Source organism: Dendrobates tinctorius, unplaced genomic scaffold, assembly GCF_039654945.1.
Source record: "Dendrobates tinctorius isolate UK_male_01 unplaced genomic scaffold, ASM3965494v1 ptg000081l, whole genome shotgun sequence".
NCBI classification, from domain to species: domain Eukaryota; kingdom Metazoa; phylum Chordata; class Amphibia; order Anura; family Dendrobatidae; genus Dendrobates; species Dendrobates tinctorius.
In genome coordinates, this window is record NW_027361749.1 from 10,437,305 (window position 1) to 10,459,536 (window position 22,232).

Consider the following 22,232-nt stretch of genomic DNA (forward strand, 5'->3'; position numbering starts at 1 on the left):
TTTTAGACAGTTCTGGAAAGATGCATTCAGATGCAAGAACTCTTGCGCATAACTCTTTTCCTGACCCCTCTGCCACTGTCGCCCAGTACCCGCAGGTGTACTAGAGGTGGCAGGGGCAGAAGGGTGGGGTAAAGGGAAAGCGATCTCCTCACCAGCAGCTTCATGTAATGTAGGCGGCCACGATGCTCCTGTGCTGGTGGATGGGACAGATGGGTCGAATGTGTGGGAAGGCTGGGAAGGTGCAGATGTACCGGGGCGGTCGAAGTGTCCCTCGGTGCCGGTCTCCTCAGGGATCGCCTCAGAAGGGTCCAATCGTGCAGGCTCCCGAGTGCTGCTCACCGTGCTGTGGAATAAAGAGGGAAAAAAAAACAATTAAAATACTGACATGGTATGGCCCTGGCTGAAAAAAAAAAGTTACATCTAACATTTTTTTTCACATGTGGTGTGTAATATTTACCTTCTAGTGACCATTGTTTCCCGGAGGAACGACAGGGCTTGTGCGTACTTGTACTTGCTCCTGCGTACTCCAGATCCACTCGGGGCCCGCATCTCTTTATTGAACTCCTTCTTGAAACGATCCCTCACAGACCGCCACCGATTCACAATTCTGTTCCCTGAAACGAGAAAGGAGTGGTTAGTATACAACATCAGTGTTTCACAAATTCCAGTCCTCATGGTCCCCAGGGGTCATGTTTTCAGGATTTCCATAGTAAATAGAAATCCTGAACACATGATCCGTGGGGACCACGAGGACTGGAGTTCGGGAAACACTGGTTTACATCAAGCAACCGGTACTGTATATACTTACGCTCTTTAATCTGGGCCCGAACATCGAGGTCCTCCCAGCGGCCCACAAGGAGCGAACAGATTTCCTCCCAGAGTCGTCGGGTAACGATAAGGTCAGCGTGGCGGCGGTCAGCCATATTCCAGAGCGGCTCCCTTTCTCTGACGAGATCGATGATGTGGTCCACATCGAGTCCTCCATCCTCACCGTCAGAGTCGGGAGCACGCTGTGAAGGCTGTTAAAGAAAAAGACAAAAATAACATAATTAGCCTCCACAAAAGAAATGAAATAAAAAGTGCAAAAAAACAAAGCAAAAATATTTATACTTACACGCTGGTGACGCCGCGTTGCTGTCGCCGACGACCCTGGGAGGCACTGCGAGGACCTCTTGGCCGAGCACCAGATTGGGAAGACTAGAGAAGAAAACAAAAAATGTTATGTCTTTGGATGTAGGCATTTGTTTGCTGTGTGTGGTCTGCAGAACATTGTTTTGTATGTGTTGTGTGTAGTGTGATGTTGTGTTTCTGCGTTTGATGCAAAAAACTTACCAATTGTGAGCCCACTCCAGGTGTCCACCCCTTCCTTCTTCTTCTGGGAGCTCCTCTTCATCTTGTGATTCCTGTTTTGAAATAAAAGGCAATGAATAGACATATATTACAGAGATGATGGATTTTGGAAATAAAAACTTACCGTCAAACGCTGACGATGCGAGGGAGGGCTCCCAGAAGAAGATGTGCTGTCCTGTTGATGGCCAGACTCCATGGCTGTGGGTATTGCTGCTGCTGTTGCTGCTGCCAGTGATGCCATTTCTGCTGCTGCTGCATCTCTTGGGCGGCTGTTGAATAAAGAGAAACAAAGGGCCAATGAATATCTTGATATTCCATGGCCCTAGTTTGGAGGAATGGGGGATTTGATAATTACCGTCTCTCATCTGCTGCTGGACTCCCCTCCTCAGCATGTTCCATTTGCTGCTCCATTTGGGGTGGTGGTGGTGCTGATGGTGCTGCAGTGGTCTCCTGCCTTCTCCTGCTGCGCTTGGTTGCTTTCTTGGGTGGCATGTTGGGTGTGGCTGTGGGTCCCACTGTCTTGCTTTTATATATGTCTTGTGGGCAGAGCTACTGAGCATGCTCAGACCAAAAAAAACGGATCCGGCCACCGGATCCGGCTTTCGCCGGATCAGGCGCATTGCGGCGCTCATAGGCTTACTTTGTGTGAAAAAGCCGGACGCGCCGGATCCGGCGGGTCCGGCTTTTTCGCCGGAGACAAAAAACGTTACAGTAGCCGTTTTTTCCAGACGCCGGATCGCGACACATTGCCGGATCCGGCGAAAACCGGATGAAACGCATGGCCATCCGGCGCGATCCGGCGCAAATGCAAGTCAATGGGGGGGAAACCGGATCCGGCATTGCATTTCGCCGGATCCGGTTTCTGTTAAAAGCGCCGGATCACGCCTGACGGCGAAAACCTGATGTGTGAAAGAGGCCTTAATTTGCTCCCTGCCTGTAAATGTTAATTTAATATTTTGTCTTCTCACTTTTTTACTTGCATACATAATTCAGGAGGTAGCATCTGCTACCCTGTGGCTAAAGCAAAAAAATAACAGTGATATAATTTCTGGGATGCTATTTGCTTTGCAGACGTGACACTGTTATTCTGTCCTCCTCATTGCAATGTTCCAAAAGTTTTGAGCCCATCTAACAAATGCCGTAGATGTTGTCCTGCAATAGGAATTAAAGTAATTTTCCGTGTTATGAAATTTTCCTAGTAACCGCCATAGTGATGGTAACAAATTACTGAGGTTTTCTGTTATATAACCCATGTGGCCAAAAAACAAAATCATAAAATGATGGTAAGTGGTGGTCAGAACAATTGCAGTTTTTCTGCGCAGGTTCAACCTTGTGGCACAAATTACATTACGTGTATGTATGCCAGTGCATTCAGTCACCCTCTTAATATGTATTGTCCTCAGTCAGTGTCCATTTTGGTGGAGTTGGAGTCAGTATAAAATGGACCGACTCCAACTCTTAAAATATAAAATAAATTTGGATCGGTGCAAGATAAGCTGTCAATGTTTTACTAAGAATTTGGGAAAGTTTTGAAATGTCCTATAAATGTCTGTTCTGTTACTGATCTAAGAATCTCGGCTTTTAGTTGAGATGATTCTGTGCTCCATTTTATGTACATACTTACTGGTTGGGATGTTGGGAAAATGACGGAGGTTTGGCTTACCGACTCCACAGCTTGGTTGCCATATTGTTGGGCCAGATCACCTTTCTTCTTCCATGTTGACGTTTTTCTGTAGTATCGCCTGTGTATTATATAATAAATTGTTTTATACTTTTATTGGACCTCATGCATTTCATATATTGTTTGACTTCTCCTTTGTAACGCCGGGATCCTTCACTCTTCTTCCATCTCATGGCAGAGACATCGACTCAATCACCGCTGGACTCCCTGCTCCATCTCCTGCTGCTACTGCCTGGGGTTTGTGCACTACTCTCAGATCCCCGTGCACGGTGCTTAGGGCGCATACGAACTCCCACCCTCTTATAGACCCAGCGTGCACTGTCCTAAAGTGTCCCCATCCAATAGCTGGAAGACACTTATTATATAAGGCACTTCCACCTTATGGGAGTTGCCTGAGAAATGTGTTGGTTTTGTCTTAAATGCTTTCTAGTACTCGAGTTCCCAGTGCTCGTATCCCAGTATACCAATTCTGTATATCATATCTATCGTGTCTACCAGTGTAACAGTCATTTCTTCCAGAGCACCTGCCTGTATACTAGCCATTCCCACCAGCACCTGCTTGCCTGTATACCAGCTGTGCCCACCAGCATCTGCCTTCCTATCAGCTGTGCTTGCCTACCTGTACACCAGCCATGCCAGCCAGTACTTGCCAAATGTACCATTCTTGGCCATTCCTGTCTCCTGTCCCTTGGGGGTCAACTGCCATCCACCCAATGTCAGCCCTGGTGTAGCACCTGGTCTCGCTTCCCTCGTCTCTCCTTAGATCATGATGTCGTCAACTGCCGTACAACCGCCCTGCAGGCTCTCCTTGAAACATGGCACTGTTTAGGCTCATCAGGGTCTCTCCAAATGCAGCATGGCGTCTGCTAATGATTCCAGAGCCAAGTTTGACCTCCAAAAGTCAAATGGCGCTCTTTCCCTTCCGAGCCCTACCATGCACTCAAACAGTAATTTTCCTTCTTAAATTTTGGGGTCCATTTTCTCCTGTTACCCTTGTGAAAATGAGAAAAGTCAAGTAAAATTTTTGTGAAAAAAGTTAGATGTTCACTTCTTCCTTCCACATTTCATTAATTCCTGTGAAGCACCCCTGAAGGGTTAATATAGTTCTTGGATGTGGTGTTGATTGAACACCTTGAATGGTGCAGTTTTTATAATGGTGTTACTTTTGGGTATTTTCTGTAATTTAGACCCCTCAGTCACTTAAAATGTAAAAAAAATAAAAAGTGAATTTTGTTGTTAAAATTTAGAAATCGCTGCTTTGAAAATTGCAAAATGTTCAAAATTTTCACCAAACTTCCGTTTTTTTTTTCACAAATAAACTCAAGTTATATCGAAGAAACTTTGCCATGATCATGAAGTACAATGTCACAAAATTTCAAAATCAGTGGATTGTTGAAGAATTCCAGTTATTAGGCTCATCAGAATACATGAATACCATAAAATTTACCTTACTTTGAATACACAATTTAAAACCGAATAAATTTAAAACTAATTACAATGCTCAACCAGGCATAGATCAAATCTGACCGAAAATTGATAAGATATAATGACCAAATAATTATAAAAAGTGATGACACAATATAACCATATACAACAACTCATTCAACCTGCATAGCTGCAGAAGATGGCAACTGGCTTCAATGCAAAATTGTGCCCCCCCGCTCAGCGGCAGCTCACCCTGTGTGTCACCTGGAAATCCCTAATATCCATTGATATCAGATTACCAGTGGGGTATCATTTACAATCCGGGTGACCAGATTAAATAAGACTATTTGCCAATAGTGTAGGCTAATGTAAAGAAGTAGTCTCTAGGGGAAAATTTTGGAGGCAGGATTTAGAGTGAGAACCTCAAGTATATCACCCAGTGATTAATTCTCATCAATCCATAAAGCGAATGTGACCATATTTCAAAATAAGGCCTAAACACAGATCCTTAATGCTAAACCAAATTGGCCAGAAAAATAAAGACAAAAATTAACGAGTAACCTTCTTAAGTAAGGAGAGTGGTAAAAGTGGGCTTTATTGAACTGCTCACTCAAAAAATCCTTAATGGGTGACCCTACCTTGCTGCGGAGGTTGGCATCCTAATTTGAAGGCAAAGTGGCGCCCCAGCTCCCCGACCGCAGGCTGACCCTAATAACATAGGACAACTATAGGAGATGCAGTATCAGGGTAATGATATTACAAAGGGACACCCATAGCAAAAACAAATGTCGTAACCGGATTTCTAAAAGGTCCATCAAAAATAGAATCATACTAAACAAATTTCAGGCAGCTATGGATGTTAAACATTCATTTGACTGCCTTTTCTGGTTATGGAGACTATCTGATGCAATAGGATATAAATCCCCCCCCCCCTTATTGTTTGTGAGAGTCAACCCAGTAGCAAGCCGTTAACAACACACTTATCAGCAGGTAAGACTTCACAATGTCTGAAAAGTGACTGGCTCAAACATAAATAATCCTGGCTTTATTGGATGTAACAGACAATACTACACAGTCTAACGATATATGCACGTTGCAAACTCCTCATAAGGAAAAACCCATTACATATAAAGTGGCGTCAGCAGTAAACAATTACTTATCTGTAGTCTCCTAGTGTGCATAAGCAGCCTCAACGTGTTTCCCTCTCGGCTCTTTACGGGGCCAGTGGGGTTCATATTTATAGGGTTGATGTCGCCTTTGTATTGTCTGGTGACATCAAGCCTATGACTTTGTAAGACGTCTCTCCTTTCCTAATCCTATAGTAATTATGCAAATTGTCTCTTCAGAGAGGAAGAGGACTAGAACTCTAGTGCCACCTATTGGAAGTAGCAATCCTAAAAGTCAATGTCGACCCTTTAACGAACCTTGTTACATGACTTAGGATAAAAGCCAAGCCAGAATCTCAATTTGCAGACACTGTGTTTCGGGGTACTGCCCCTCGTCAGTGCAAAGTGAGAGATCTGGTTTGGCTGTGAGAGAGGCGTCTGACCGATAATCCTATAGTTGTATGGTAAATAAACACAGCCAGAATAAAGTCCTATATTTGAACTAAAAACAAAACACACTTTTACTTTATTTAGAAATAACAAGTTATACTCGCCTAACGCCCATTCCATTGAATCCCTCCTTTCCTGTAATAAAACAAAAATAAAAACAGCCATATCCCTCACCTGTCCGTCATTGTGTTCCACGCCATAATCCTTGTCTGGGGATAAACAGCCAGCACCTGGCAACAATAGGAAATTTTTCCTATTGGTTCATTTTGATCACTGTGATAGACCGTATCACAGTGATCAAAATAGTAAATCAAACCCCCCTTTATCACCCTTTTAGGTAGGTAAAAATAAGAAAATGTATTTATTTCCATTTTTCCGTTAGGGTTTGGCTAGGGTTAGAATTGGGTAGTCCACTATTTAGGTAAATCAGGGGGTCTCCAAATACGACATGGTGCCACCATTGATTCCAGACAATTTTACGTTCAAAAAGTCAAACGGTGTTCCCTCCCTTCTGAGCCCTGCCATGCACCCAGACAGTGGCTTTCCCCCACATACGGGGCATTGGCGTACTCAGGAGAAATTGCACAATAAGTTTCATGGTCCATTTTCTAAGGCTATGTGCACACGTAGTTTTCTTGGTGTGCGGATTTTGTAGAGAAAACTGCAGGTAAATTCCTGCGGTTTTCCACCTCCTAATGGATGAGGTGTAAAACTGCAGTGTTTCTGCACCAAACAATTGACATGCTGCGGTTTGTAAACCGCGCGGAAAACAACGCAGCATGTGCACTGCTTTTTTTTATTTCCATAGGAAATAAAGGTACTGTACAACGCAGCAGAATCTGCTGCGGACCCGCAGGTGCAGAAACGCTGCGCAACCGCAGCAGAATCCGCACCGTGTGCACATAGCCTAATGATACCTTTGTGAAAATGTAAAAAAGTTTGGTTACAAAGTACATTTTTGGTGAAAAAAAGTTCATTTCATCCTTCCCCATTGCTTTAGTTCTCGTTAAGTACCTTAAGGGTTAATGAACATCTTGAATGTGGTTTTGAGCACCTTAAGGTGTGCAGTTTTTAGAATGGTGTCACTTTTGGGTATTCTCTGTTCTATTGACCCCCCCCCCAACTCCAAATTTGAGGTGGTCCCTTAACCATTTTTTTTTTTTTTTTGTAAATTTTGTTGGAAAAATGAGAAATCACTGGTCAACGTTTAACCCTTTATAATGTCCTAACAAAAAAAAATGTTTCCAGCATTATGCTGATGTAAAATTGACATGTGGGAAATGTGTGGCACCACTCTGATTTCAGGGTACAAAAATTAAAGGTTTGAAAATTGCAAAATTTTCCAAACTTTTGCTAAATTTCCGTTTTATTCATAAATAAACATAAGTCATATCGAAGAAATTTTACCATTAACGTGAAGTACAATATGTCACGAAAAAACAGCCTCAGAATCGGTGGGATCCGCTGAACCGTTCCAGAGCTGTATCCTCATAAAGTGACAGTGGTCAGCGTTGTAAAGATTGGCCTGGTCATTAAGTACCAAATTGGCTCCGTTTAAATTTACCCCAAAGCCATAGTCTAGTACCACAGTTTGGGTGTGCTCCTCTTGGGGATCTGCCCGCATATCCGTTGTGGCATTTCAAGTTCTGGTTTCTGCTGCATGTCCTCTTGTAAATTCATGAGAAATCCTAATATACTTCTAGAAACCATTGATTATTACGATGAAAATGGTGTTTTTTTTTTTTTGTTAGAGAAATCCATGCGTGTGGTTTTTTTTTTTTTGTTGTTTTTTTTTTTTTGGGGGGGGGGGGACGGTTTGGTTATGTGCACATATTTGTTTTAGAGGCATTTTCCCAATAGCATTTAAAAAGAAAAATATGACCAGGAAACCAGAGTAAAGAAGACTTCACTAAAATCATGGGGAAAACCCTCTTGGGAAAAAAAAAAAATGACAGGAAAAACAAAAACAAAGGCATTTCAGGAGAAAAAAACTCCAAGTTTGATTTAGCATCTTCTGCTTGAAAAGCTCATTGGTTTCCTGAGTTTGAAAGATGTAGCGTCCTCCTAGCCAGTAGGGAGATTATTCCGAGTATTTTAAGCATTTTTGTTGTGTAGAATCTGCTACCAAATCCATGTAAAAAAGGCTTAGCTTCTGTTTTTTTTTTTTTTTTTGTTTTTTTTTCTGCAGCCAAAACATTTTTCACACTTTTTTTTTGCAGCGTTTGTGTTCGAATTCTGTGTGCTTTGTCTACAGTACCGTACATGTTTAATAAAGTTAACAGCACTTCAAAATTCCATGATAAATGCTGTTGCGTTTTTCACTTTCTCGTTGCTTTCTTAGAGTGCAAAAATGCTTGAAAGAATTGACGTAACGCCACAGCCTTTCTAGGTCATGAAGAGCTGTGGCCTTCCCTACACCAGAGATCTCACTCCCAGTTCGTGACTGGAGTAAGATTTCTTGGCTGGCACGTGGAGGCTCTTCATGAAGCAGGAGCGTCTTACTCCTGCATGTCCCCTCGGCAAGATCGGCGTGAACAATGCCGGTATTGATGAATCGGGCCTATAACTTTACGCTATGTGCAAACATGGCCTTAACGGGTTACCTCTCACCAGGTATTTCCCATATGCGGTAAGGCCAGTAAGTGTAAGTCCTCATATGCAGAATTCTAACATAATATATACCCCCAATCCGGACAAGAAAAACACCTTTCATAATACTCCTCTATGGGGCGATCCGAGCTGATGGTCGTCACTGGTCTTGATTCCGGCACCTCCCTTTTTCTTGCGATGCTGTCCTCCTTCTTGCTTTGTGTGGATGACGCGTCCTACATCATCCACTCAGTGACTAGCGTTGCTCTCCTGCACAGACGTACCTTCTGACCTTTCCCGCCACATGCGCACTGCAGTACTTTTCTCTACCCTCTACAGGACAGAGAGCAGTACGCCTGCACAGGAGCGCAATGCCAGGGACACTGGGTGACGTAGGATGCTTCATCCACACGAAGCACTGAAGGACGGCATCGCAAGAAGAGAGGAGGCGCTGGACCAGGACCAATGGCGCCCATCGTGCCAGACTGCCTGGTAACTGAGTATTATTGCAGGTCTTTTTCTTGTCTTGCATTGGGGGCAGATATGCCGCATGTTATACTCCCGTATACAAGGGCTGAAAGGTGCTGACCTCACCTCACATTGGAAATAACTAGTCACAGGTTCCTTTTTAAGTTTGTTTGTTCACGTAAAAGTTTTTTTTTTTTTTTTTTCCCCCAACGGGGTAAGTTTTCACACATCCATGAAATACATACAGTTCCTCATTTGGAAGACCTGGGCTGACCACCTTGTCTCCCAACCTGAGCTAACATTGCAGTCATTACATTGACGTTACAGCCGGTATCACCCTTTAGGACAGTCAGCTTTTCACTTTGTGGCGTTGCAGGAGGTGAGATATGTCAGTGGCCTCATTTTTGGGGTACATGTCACATAAAGAGGTTGTCACTCTATGTTAATCCTCATATGGCGCACACTGCTCACTGTAAGGATTCTCTGCCGTGGACAACTCCATCAATAAATGTATTAACTCTTTATGGGGAGCAGTAGAAACAGCAGGTCTGCCACTTTTTGTGTGTTTTACCATAATGCAGAAATAGTGCTAGCTTTATTCTGTGGTTCACCACAATTATGGCAGTACCAACATTTCTGTGGTTTTCTTTGTTTTGGCACGATTATTACACACTCTAGGGGAAATAAATCCCATTTTATTTTCAGTTCTACCTATTCTGAAAGCAAAAAAAGATTCCCAATTTCCTGTGAGCTGAGCTATATGTGCACTTTTTTTTTTTTTTTTTTTAATATTTTGCTGTAATTTTCATAGGTACCATTTTATGGTAGGCACAACGTTTTCAGTACTTTTTATTACACTTGGAATCGAAATAATCCAAAAAAAACAGTAATTCCATATTCTGTTTTATACCCTGTTCACCATTAAGTATGGTTGTCATGATATCTTAGATTCTGTGGACCTTACCAAATTTATATAGGTTATTTTTTTATAATTTGCTGCTTTAAAAAAATCTTTTTTGTCCCCATATTCTAGTGTTCTGATATTCATAATGTCCACATTTTTTCCATAGATTTAGATCTCATTCATTTGACTGCTACCATATAATGTTGTTTTGTTTGTTTTTTTTTTGTTTGTTTTTCCCCCTCATTGGGAAAAAAACTGATATAAAAAATGTTAGCAAATATGCAACATGTGAACAAGTCCTGAGGTTGTAGCAGTTTTGTGTTCCCTTTTCCAGTCTCTCTGATATGTGATCTTCAGTAGAATCCGATGACGCCATACTTCCTTTATTTGCCAGGTAGGGCTCCATGCGAGAGACTTCTGGTTACTAGAAACAGGGCTGGACCCAGATCCTCATTGTGTATCTCGACCCAAGTTTTGGTGAGGGTTACGGATGCTCCAGCATGTATTACAAAGATACAGTAATAACAGATTGCAAGCAGTAGACTCCGGGATGATGCCCGTTATACTGGAAGATAATGGGAGCTTTTCGCAGAGCAGTGATGAATGTGACCTGGATCTGCCATTGACGACGTTACTGAGACATGGCTGGAGCTGTGCGTTTAGGGTATTTGTTTGGAAGGCTCAGTTGTATGTCTTTAGGACACTGTCACTGGGGATAAATATTTCCAGTGAAGCGATCGCAGCCGTATAGGCATGTATGTCTCAGATTGTTAATTCCACAGTATAATGTTGGCAATCCTTCCCCGCTTCTGCGTACCTACTGCCAACATCTGCCCTATAGAAGAATACATGAATTCTGAGCTTTAAATGCATATACAGATCCTTAGGAGGAATCCGCATCAATGATTTATAATCATCCAGGAATGGATTCTATGAATATCATTAAAGCGCCCGGTTATTGCCTTCAGTATGGAGCATGAGAACAAAAAATGCTGTTTTTAAGAATTAGAAAATGTATACTGTATGACAGCTGCTTGTTACATTATGGTCTTCAGCGGTATTTACGTGGGTCCACAGATGATTGCTAGTTGTCAGTCCACCCTTGGGGGATGTATTGCTGAGGACATGCAGACTGTATGCAGATCGTTCGATTGTTACTATGATTGTTTGTACCCACAGATGACTGTTGTAGATAAATGGAAGTGTAACAAGCGCAGAGCGTCATGCGGAATCCATTCACACTCGTTAGTGGCCGAGTATCGGCCCATGTCAGACCCTCTTCACCGGTCCGCGTGGCATCATATTTTTTTTCTTGGTTACCAAATGTAGCTATTATAATCTATGGTGCTGCACACGTGTGTGTCTGTGCCAGCCGCATGGAGATGTGTCCTTTTTTTATCAGCAGCATGGATAACCAGGGCCAACACAAGTCTATGGGTCCGTGTAAAACATGCAGCACGCGGGATGACACGGTGTGCAATCTGTGTGCTGTCCATGCGCCGTCTCTCTGATGTACGTATTTAAGATTGCAAAATATAGGAGAAGCTTTGGAATTGATTTTTCTTAAGCCGTACCAGAAAAAAAACGGATGGCACACCGATCAAAAGGGACTTATGACCGGTATACGGACATGTGTAGAGGTATTAAAAGGACTTTTAGACTGTGGGTATGGCCTTTTTGTAGACTTGTCTAAATTACAGAAAAATAAAGACCTGGGTTAAAATAAATAAGAATTTTGCATAAAACACGCAGCAGTTGCCATCCTGGTTCTGCAGTATCTTTGCTAGCTTCTATATTGCAGATTTCTAGATCAGGGTAGGATTTTATTTATTGTTTCTCTAATATTCATATTTTTACCTACATGCTCGTTTTTTGTTGGTTGTAGGAATTATTTATGCCTGGGCTTATGGAAAGGTACAGTGTCTACACTATGGTTTAAAATCTTCAGTACTAGAGATGGATGAACCCAAACAGTAAAGTTTGGCGTCTGTACCGAGCACCTACTGTTCAGGCACGGACACCGAACATGGACTTCACCAGGAAATCTGTGTTACTGTTCGGGTTCGGCCCCCCAACCACCGGGTGTTTGTCGCGCTGTCATGTTCATGACAGCTCAGCAAAGACCACTTCTGATCGGCGGTGAAATCATCCCCGCCGGTCAGACAGCCACGGTTCCCACGCTGTCATAAGACGGCGTGAGCGCTCAGCTGTGATCGGAGGTATAGAGTTTACCTCCAGTCACTGGTGTCGGCTGATGGGACTTTTTTTTTTTTTTTTTTTTAAATCCCACTCTTTCAAAACCCTGTCCTTATGTATTCTATGATAGATGATCAAAGATTATCAGTACAGCGTTTACAACAATAGCTTGCGACAATTTGATGACTTGTGACTGTACATCTGTTGTTCTCTAACTGTAAGTTCTTTCCTACTCCACTGTGCAGGAGTCCTCCATTACCTGTCGCCAATCAGCAGCAGGACTTCGGCTAAAATACGGTACACGGTCTGGTTTATGTTGGCAATTGCAGAATTCGGCCATAGTATCACGTCCCAGCATTTTAACCTCTGACATGCTATGTTCGCTTATCACTGCATCCCATAAAAGACTGTAAATAAAAGCCTGTTTTTACTGAAGTGCTGGATTGCCTGCCATCTTTGGATCGCCACTGTTGTGGAGCCTGGATCTGTGCACTCAGTGGATGGGTGACCTGGTTATTTTCTCTATTTGCGTAATAAAAAAAAATAATTACTTGTACCCAAAAATGGAACCAATAAAAACTACTCTTCCTGCAAACAAATATGTAAAGACCTGTCAAACATGCAGAATTGAGACCTGTCCCAATGATGGCATCATCACTCCAGTTTAAAGTAGACTTCTCATGTCCCCCGTGGCCCCCAGAACAACCATCAGTTGTGTCTGCATATATAAATCCCCTGCCTAATCATACCCTGAATTACATTACACACATAAACAGATGTTTAGAAAAAGTTATTTCTGAAGTCCATTTATATGGAAATGAGGGCTTTGAATAGTCAAGGGGGCGTCAGTGTCCCCAATCTAATCGGCCAGCATAGCATGTTTTCACACCTCTATGGGCTTAGTAACTTGACTTGCTTCCGCCACCGCCAGCACTATACAAACCTCCTCTTCTGCACTTCCGATCATGTGCGGTGCGCCTCTCTGAGACCGGGACATGTACACCCGGCTTTAGAGGATCAGTGAAGTGAGGAGAAGCTCCTTTTCAGGGTGTGTTCCATTTACTGCACCATTAAGGTAATTTTTGCAGCTATAGATGAAGCATATGTTAGGATTTAGTCACAGAATGTTTGAGTGCTGTGGTATTTTTTATTTTTTAACGCCTGCTGATTCATGTCCAAATTTGGAGCTTTTGTTTCAGACAGAGACAAGATCAAGAACTGATATATTGCTAGTCTAGTAAAAAGAAAAAAAAGGCGGCTTGGTACCGTGTTAGCCAGCGGAAAAAAGAATGCTCTGAGAAAAACAAGATCTGATACCTTTTCAATGGCTTCCTCAGGTGTGTGTATGTATATATGTGTGTGTGTGTGTGTGTGTGTGTGTGTATATACACTGTGTGTGCCTTGTAACATCATTTTATTTTATTTTTGTTAGCCATTGAAATGATATCATAACTACACGATCATCTTGTTTCCCCCACTGAGAGCATGCTGTTATACTATTGACGTCAATGGTATCCACACCGGAAGACCACTAGGAGCGTTTCTAATAGAAATACTGAAGGACAATTTAAAGCTGTTTAGTCATAGATTTTGGAGCAGAATCTTTGTGAACATCTCATTTTCAGACATACAAGTGCATTTATAGGGAATCTGTCACCTCGTTTTTGGGCTATGAGCTGCGGCCTCTGCCATCAGGGGCTTATCTACAGCATTCTGTAATGCTGTAGATAAGCCCCCGATGTAACCTGAAAGATAAGAAAAACGAGTTAGATTATACTCACCGGGGGGCGTGGTCCGGTGCAGTGGGTGTCGCCGTCCGGTCCGGCGCCTCCCAACTTCTAGCGATGACGTCCTCTTTCTTACTTCTGCCGCTGCTCCTGCGCAGGCGTACTTCATCTGTCCTGTTGAGGGCACAGTAAAGTACTGCAGTGCGCAGGCGCCAGACCTCTCTGACCTTTCTCGGGGCCTGCGCTCTGCAGTACTCTGCTTTGTCCTCAATAGGGCAGATATAGTACGCCTGCACAGGAGCTGCGGCAGAAGTAAGGAGGAGGACATCATCGCTAGAAGATGGGAGGCGCCGGACTGCGACACCCATCGGACCGGACCCCCTGGTGAGAATAATATAACTCGTTTTTCTTATCTTTCAGGTTACATCGGAGGCTTATCTACAGTATTACAGAATGTTGTAGATAAGCCCCTGATGGCAGTGGCCGCATCTCATAGGGCAAAAATGAGGTGACAGATTCCCTTTAAAGAGCCATGGTTTGTTTGGGTTCTTTAGGTCAGAGGCCTTTTTTATGAACTTAATTTTTCTTGTTATTTAAAGCGCCACTCCAGTGTCTTCGGGTTTTTTTCCAGCGATGGAGTGGAGCTTTAAATGTAAGCTCCCTGCTCCTGTTCTTATTCAGCTTTTACCGTCGTCGGTCCTGTCCCACCGTGCAATCTTGTGCCCGTAACGTCTGACTGGTTGGAAGTCAGTTATGTCACAAGAGCTCAATGCAAGTCTATGAGAGCCAGAATGAGGCCAGAACGCGGCTCTCATAGAGATGTATTGAGAAGTGACCTCTGCGCCGCTCCATGAAACACTGGAACTGCTGACGGGACATGTTTCGCCAGAGACCACCTTTAACAGGAGAAGAAGGCAGAAGAGGATAAAGGTGGCGGCAGCTGAGTATCAGGGGGCAGGGGAATTGCATTTAAAGCACCACTCCAGTTGTGCAATAAAGAAACAAACTCTTTAAGCCCATGTAATCGATGTTTAGTTGCGTTCTTATAAAATAGGCAATTAATACCAAATCTTATGTGCTGGAGCGTAGAGCTGACTTTATTGACAAGTATCGGTAACTTATCATGTTTTATCTGTGTATAAACTGGTATTAAGAGCAGCAGTAAGGCTGTGTGCACACGTTGCATCTTTGCTGCGTTTTTTAAGTGTAGACTTGTCACAAAACCTGGAAGGTTTCCTGATGCCAGCAAATGAGAACCCTGAAGTTTCATGCATACATTGCTTATTTGTGCTTTACAGATTTGGTGCTGCTTTAATCTGCGTCCTGTCAATTCTTTCAGCCATTTTGATAGATTTTATCCATAGTAATGAGTCGGAAAATCTGCACCAAAAATGCAAGTAAAAAACATTGCAAAAACTTGCGTTTATACCGTGGCATCTTTCCTGCCAAGAGATGCAACAATATCTCAGGACGCAGTGTCACACAGAAATGACGGGAGCTCCTCTGATACTTGGGTGTTTTGGCAGGTGGACGTGCTTTCAGCATTTTGAATTCTCTCCAATGGTGACAGTGATGATATCTGGAAAGTGCTGTAGAATATGATGGTGCTATATAAACCTAGCATCATAATATGAGCTGTAATACCGAACATAGCCCTTAGACAGGTGTAGTTCTGTCTATGGGGTAAAACAGGCCATTTTTTTGTTCAATTGGAGAAAATGCCTTAAATGTCTTCTCTGTAGCTAATATAAATACGTGAAAAAAGGGAAAAAGCAGCACAAAAAATGAACAGACAATGCGGGTGCAAGCCTTCCAGGCATATACCAAACCTCAAAAATAGTCCTCAAGATGAAAGCAGCACACCAAAAGAAGTCCAGTCAAAGTTCTATTAGCCCATCTGGCTAGTTGCCCATACAGCGACGTTTTGGTCCTGGGAGTTGTGGACCTTTCTCAAGCCTTGAGAAAGTGCTAATAAATAGCACTTTGACTGGATGTCTTTTGGTGTGCTGCTTTCATCTTGAGGACTAATATAAATACGGTAACCCTAAATCTTGCAGTTGGGGGCTTCTGCTGCCATCTCTTGTGCATGGAACAGTCTAATATCAGTTGGGGGAATAAGTATTTGGTGTGTTGAAATCCATTTTTATTGGTTCCCATTGGAGAGAGGTAAAGTGTCTGGCTGCGGCTCTTCCCTGTGTAGCCGTGCATGCTCTATGTTTCTGGTGGAGTCAGAGCATATAGCTGTCGGCTGAACTGGTGGTTGACCAGCCGCCGGCCCTGTGGCTGGTGTGACTGGGATACATCTGCTCCACAGTTGTACAGCAAATTTGTGTCATTGGACATTATTTGTATCAATTAACTAAATACTGTGGAAATATAAGAGGAATCTAAATCAGATCAATGTTTGGTATTACCACTAGTGATGAGCGAGCGTGCCAATAGTACGGTATTTGAGCATGCCGAAGATATTCTATGTTTGAGTCGCTGCATGACTTACAGCTGTTCAACAGCCGCAACACATGCAGGGAGAGCCTAACGAACGGGCAATCCTTACTTGTCGAAGAGCCACGAGACATGCAACCACGGAGACTCGACCATAGTATTCCAGCACACGAGCATGCTCGGATAGCACGCTCGCTCATCGCTAATTTACCACCTTTTGCCTTCAAACCAACATCACTTCTTCTTGGTTATACTTAGACACCGTTTTTAACAAAAAACGCAAGGAGGTTTTCCAAACCTCTTTGAGAATTAACCACCAGATCTTTACTTTTTTTTTTATTCCCCTTAGAGGACATTAATCTACGATTGACTGTTCTCTTATACTATATACTGCGATATCACAGAATATATAATGGTATAGTAAAAATTTCGGCCTCCTATGAACGCCGGCCACAGGCTGATATTAATTGGCCTACTGTCATGAGGGTTCAGGACCCTTCAGAAGGCCCCTGGCTGCCATGGCATGCCTTTGGCTCCAAGCGATGGAGTCAAGGGTGATTGGGCAGGAATGTGCCTGTAGCACGGTGCACGCCCCTGGGTTGCATGCATTAAATGCCACAGTTAGAAATTGACCATGGCAGACAGCTCTCAGCTCTGCTTTCTGCGTTGAGGCACACAGTGGCTGTGTAATGCAGCCATTATCTGGGAATGATGCAGACTGAGCTCTTGAGCCTGCATCAAAGGTGGGGGACCTGACATTGGACATACCAGTACATCCAATGACAGCAAGGGGTTAAAGGGATGGAAATTCGGTATGTATTACTCCAAAACGCTGCAGTGTTTCAGAGAAGACCTAGTTTGAAAAACCTGCCAGGGACCATAAGTGGTGGCTGACTAGTCCAGTGTGGTCTCTGACCAGTTTCTCCCCCCTCACTCCAGTTGATGTCAGCATAGGGAGAAAGTTGTCAATCTACTGGAATATTGAAGGGTGAAGCCAGCCGGGGACCAAACCGGACTAGTCAGCCAAGACCTACATTCCCTGGCTGATTTATAGTCTGCAGCTTTTCAGAGTAAACCTAGTTTGACCAGTCGGGTTACGGTTGCACAAGACTGGTCAGTTGAGAAGTATAGTCGTCTCCCCAGTTGATTGACAGGTCTGTCTGTACCATTGATGCTGCTGCTAATCTCTGATGCTGGATAATGGGGCATTCTCTACAGAATTTGCCTCCTTCCCTTTCTGGCTGATAATAACAGTCATCTTTTATTATTTTAGCAAACTAAGTTACATCTTATGTACCACACTACTGAAGGCCATCAGTGAACAGAGGATCAATATGCAGAGAACTGGTTGTGGGATTACTCAGCATGGGACAAAAACACCTGTCAATCAACTGAAATGGGGTGGGGCGAAGCCGGTCACAGACCACACCACATTAGTCAAGTCTCTCATTATGTTCCCATATGGTTTTTCAAACTCTGTTTACCCTGAAATGCTGCTGAGTTTCAGAGTATAATACACCTTTCTGCAATCACACATTCAGACTCATGCTGCCCGTTAACGTGAATCTAATGACTGGTTCCCTTTAAATCTTATGTTCAAAGTATAGATATCAACAATATTTGACATTTATATGGTAAAAATGATTCAGTGATGATTTATATTTAGTTACACAGTGTGGCGCCACTGGAAAATAATATGCTGGAAAAATAATAAATTGCTGTACTATAAGCTGCCAGAAGGGGAAGGACACTGATTCTGTAGAGAATGTTCCCAACCAGGACTGATTAGCAGCTGCTAAATGAACAACCCTTCAGGAGTTTCGATATAAAAATTAAACTATTATACTGCTTTTTTTTTTTTTTTTTTTTTTTTTTTTTTTAAAAAGCATTCTTACTTTGTAGCATTTTTTTTTCCACACCTGCCTAAATCTTTTGCACTGTGCTGCATATTGGTTGAAGCCTGCCAGTTATGACAAGAACATTTGACAATTGTAATTCTTTGTAATTCATGTCACAACAGATAGTGTCACTTTAAGGAAGTTGTCCACCGCTTGGTCAGCCCCATATTAAATACCCAAGTCCAAGTAAAGTAAGAAAATCTAATACTCACCCTGGACATCGGCGCTGTTTCAGCGATGTTGGCAATAATCTGGTGTGGTCTGTGACCGGCTTTGCCCCACCTCAATATTCCGCTGGCTGTACATATCAATGACCTGTCAGCGCGAATGTCTCCTCCAAGAAAACAGTAAATAGTGGAGCTTGCTGATTCCCGCAGCAATCATGTGACCTAAAATGTAACGTGAGCGCCGAAATCGCTAGAACGTCTTCTGTTATTTTACTCGGACTCAAGCAGTTAAGGTGGGATGGCCCAAGTACTGGACATATCGGTTAGCCATGAACCTCATGGGGATTTTAAAACAAGATACTAAATAGCTTAAATCTAAGTGTTTGCAGAATTTTTTTATTTTTTTGTCTGTTCTCTTAGCGGTTTAAAAGCTTCTTGTTATGCGATGGCACGTTATAGCTTGTATAACAAAATAAATTGTTTTTATATCTTTTCAGGCTTTAGAAAAGCATCCAAATTCTCCGATGACTGCAAAACAAATCTTGGAAGTCATCCAGAAAGAAGGGTTAAAAGAAACCAGGTGCGTACCCCATCTTTATTGTGTTTCCAATTAGGTGAGTTAAGGGAATCTTGTGCGACGTAGCGAGCAGAATATTGTCAGAACCGAAAATGTGGGCGTCTGCCATGGATGTCAGGACGCCACGCCGATCTGGGCGATGTGCAGCTCCTCAGGAGACTCTGTACAACCGCACATGTTGCTTGTTCTTGCCGGCTCATGTTACACGCTCGCAGGAAATTAGCATATTGTGTTATTAATGGTAGCTGGACAGCGAGCAGGACTAAAATATAACACATGGAAAGCAACTGCGCCTGTGTGGGAGAAGAGAAATCGGGACGCTTAAACTTACCGGATACACTTGTAAGAATCTTTTTTTAGCTGCGCCAAAAACGCAGGATTTACAGTTCTAGCAAAGTTGATGGGATTTATAGAAATCTCATGCCCTCTGTACTTGTTTTTATTTTGTTTATCCAAGTATATCCATAAAGTTTTGTGGAATCCAATTACCAGAAAAGTATCAATTTCAAAGCCGCTTTAATTTAAAGCATGACATGCCAAAAAGAGAGAAAAACACATGCTAAAAAAAAACACAAGTAACCTAATTTAAATAAATTTTGTAGAAATTCTGCAACCTCAAAAAATCTCACCTTAGGTTGGAAAAAGGACTGAAAAATGTAAAAAAATAAATTGATTCACTGTTGTGCCCATTGACAGCTCCTTTGGGTGTGCTTGTGAAAGAGAATACATGTAGTATACCCCAAATCTGATTCATTGGTGCTCTCTATCTTTCTAAACCAATCCTATAGCTCAAAATAAAAAATGTCACTATGTAGATAAAATACCTGGTGCGCTTTTTTATTTTTTTTAAAACCATTTCAGCCTGATTCCTCCAATTCCAAGTCACCATTCTTTCCAGCTTCTCAGACGACTTGTATGTACAATGTGCCTTAGAAGTCTGAGATGGTCCTCCCTTGTATCGACAAGCCAACAGCAGTGGGAAGGGACCTAAGCATGGTGCGCCTAGTCCAGCCTTGCTACTTAACATCTTCAGTGCTGTTGTCAATCACTGACATCGGCACTTAGCTGGTTAAGTGAGTGCTGGTGATAGTGGTCCTTTTGTGGCTCATGGGCAGATAACCACTAGATTGCACTGCTGACATGACATCTGGCCGAACAGCATTTCTGCACCGTTTTAATTAACAATCTTCTGCAATGCTAAAAATTGTTTATTTAAAAAAAAAAAATCTAAATGTTGAAATTGCCGTCATTTTCCTATTTCAAAAATGAAATAAATAGTGCTGTATTTATCACTGCAGCCGCAGAAGCCTGATCTTTCACAATACACATTATTTAGCCCATGCAGATGCCAGAAGTGCGGTTTCTTCCTCTGCTTTGCCCGCACAGGTCACCATGATGTAATTTACTCCTGTTTAATAACTTGCAACACGGCAGGAAGGGGTTAAATGGGGTACAGCTTAAATGCTGGTTAATAAGTTTTAATCATCTACAAAATCTTCCGCTTTGTCTTCTAGGAATGAAATAATGTTCGTTCTTCCCACAGTCCTGCCCCCACAATTCTCCAAAGACGTGTTTTAGAGCGTTTACAAGCGCTAGGATCCGCAGTGGAGGTCCCTGGGGGGATAACGTAAAATTAGTAGCATACTGGTAATGACGGCTAATGTGCTGGAAGCTCCGGCTGTGCAGCGATTTGTCTTGTGTATCTTTAGTATTGAACACAACTCCTCCTCATCTGGTGTCAGCCGCGGATGGGAGACTGTGCCCGGAACGGCAGCATAGCTAAAGCTAGCCATGACATGCAATATTCCACATCCCATTGTTCGTAATGCTGAGCAATGAAATCTGCAGGTAAAGGCTCGTTTACACGGGACAATAATCGTTAACGAGATTTGTTAGAACGCTCATTCAGTGATTATCGCCTTGTGTAAACGCACTTGTTCACCAGGTGATTGGATCCTTTGTCATCGTTCTCGGCAGCACACCGATCTATGTAAATAGGAGACGTGCTACCGATATTGGTGATATTCTGAGTGCGTAGAACAGATGGTTCTGTCCGCGTAGAATTCTGGTCGGGCCACGTGCGCTGTCCTTTATACGGCCGCCGATCAGTAGGCGTTGCGTGACTTTAGCCACTTGTGTAGTTTATTCACAATCTTAGAAATCTTTCTAGTTGTTAAATCTGCATGAATGAGAATAGTCAGAAAGTCTGTTAGTAATGGCCTAGGGGTAACAAGCACATCTCGTCTGAAACAGCGAACGATGCTCCGCCGCGCTGCTATCGGCCGGCCATCAAAACCTATGTTCGCACCTTGTACATTTGCAGAACTCTACGGGTCTGCAATGCTTAAAAAAAAAAAAAATAAAAAATAAAAAAGTCTGTTGGCACGTACTTGTCACTATTTTTTTTTTTTTTATTTTACACCGTTTTACAGGTATGTGTATATGTTCAGTATTTCCAATAAAACAAACTGGCGTATTGGCACAAAAATAAAGCGCATGCATTTTTTTGTGAAATTTTTATGGATTTTTTTTTTTTTATACTTTTTTTTTTTTCAACCCACATTCATTTAAATGGGTGAAAAGTTCTGCACAAATACTGAAAGAATTGACATTCTGCTTATTTGAAACGGATTCAAATCGACAAAGCAAAAAATAAACCACATGAGATTTCAGAAATCTCATTCACTTTGCTGTTAGAATAAAACGCTGTTTGTTTTGTTTTTTAGGCAAAACTGCGACGTGTGAATATATCCAAAATGTAACTTACTGAGCTGTTCTGTTAGAAAACCATATATTGTGTGGTATACGTTGTTTTGTTGGTGAAACTACATTTAAATTTGGTGCCCTATCCACAATTTACTAGGGGCAGCAGTTACAATAGTCACGGTTTTCTCTGCTGCAGACCTAGCAGAGCTCAGTTGTTGAGCTGTGTATAACCTCGTCCACACCACAGCTTTCTGTGTACACTGTATAGTGACAGAGCTGCTAATAAGTTCTAGGATAGTGGTTGGACCAGCAGGCATGAGGGCTATTGTTCTCTAGTGATAATCTCCTGCTGATAAAACAATGCTTGTATTGAAACAGCATAACATGGCCCAGTAAGTGACACATGGCTGTAATCGGTGTCTCTGCTCCTACATCATGCTGCTGTCAGATTACATAGCAAATACATGATGACATATTTTCTTTAGCATGGTAGAAGTAATTGCCAATGTTATCTCTGTGATAATCAGTTATCAGTCAGTGTAAAAG

General features: G+C 42.6%; 1 protein-coding gene across 1 annotated transcript in view; it reads left to right on the forward strand.

The window, feature by feature from the left end:
- The window catches only part of ASXL3 (ASXL transcriptional regulator 3), a 147,661-nt gene that overhangs the window by 16,896 nt on the left and 108,533 nt on the right, over positions 1–22,232 (forward strand). Inside the window, exons 2-3 of the mRNA XM_073583737.1 lie at positions 18,901–18,983; positions 21,182–21,184. Coding sequence (XP_073439838.1) covers positions 18,901–18,983; positions 21,182–21,184 — 86 coding nt within the window. The remainder of the gene's footprint in view (positions 1–18,900; positions 18,984–21,181; positions 21,185–22,232) is intronic.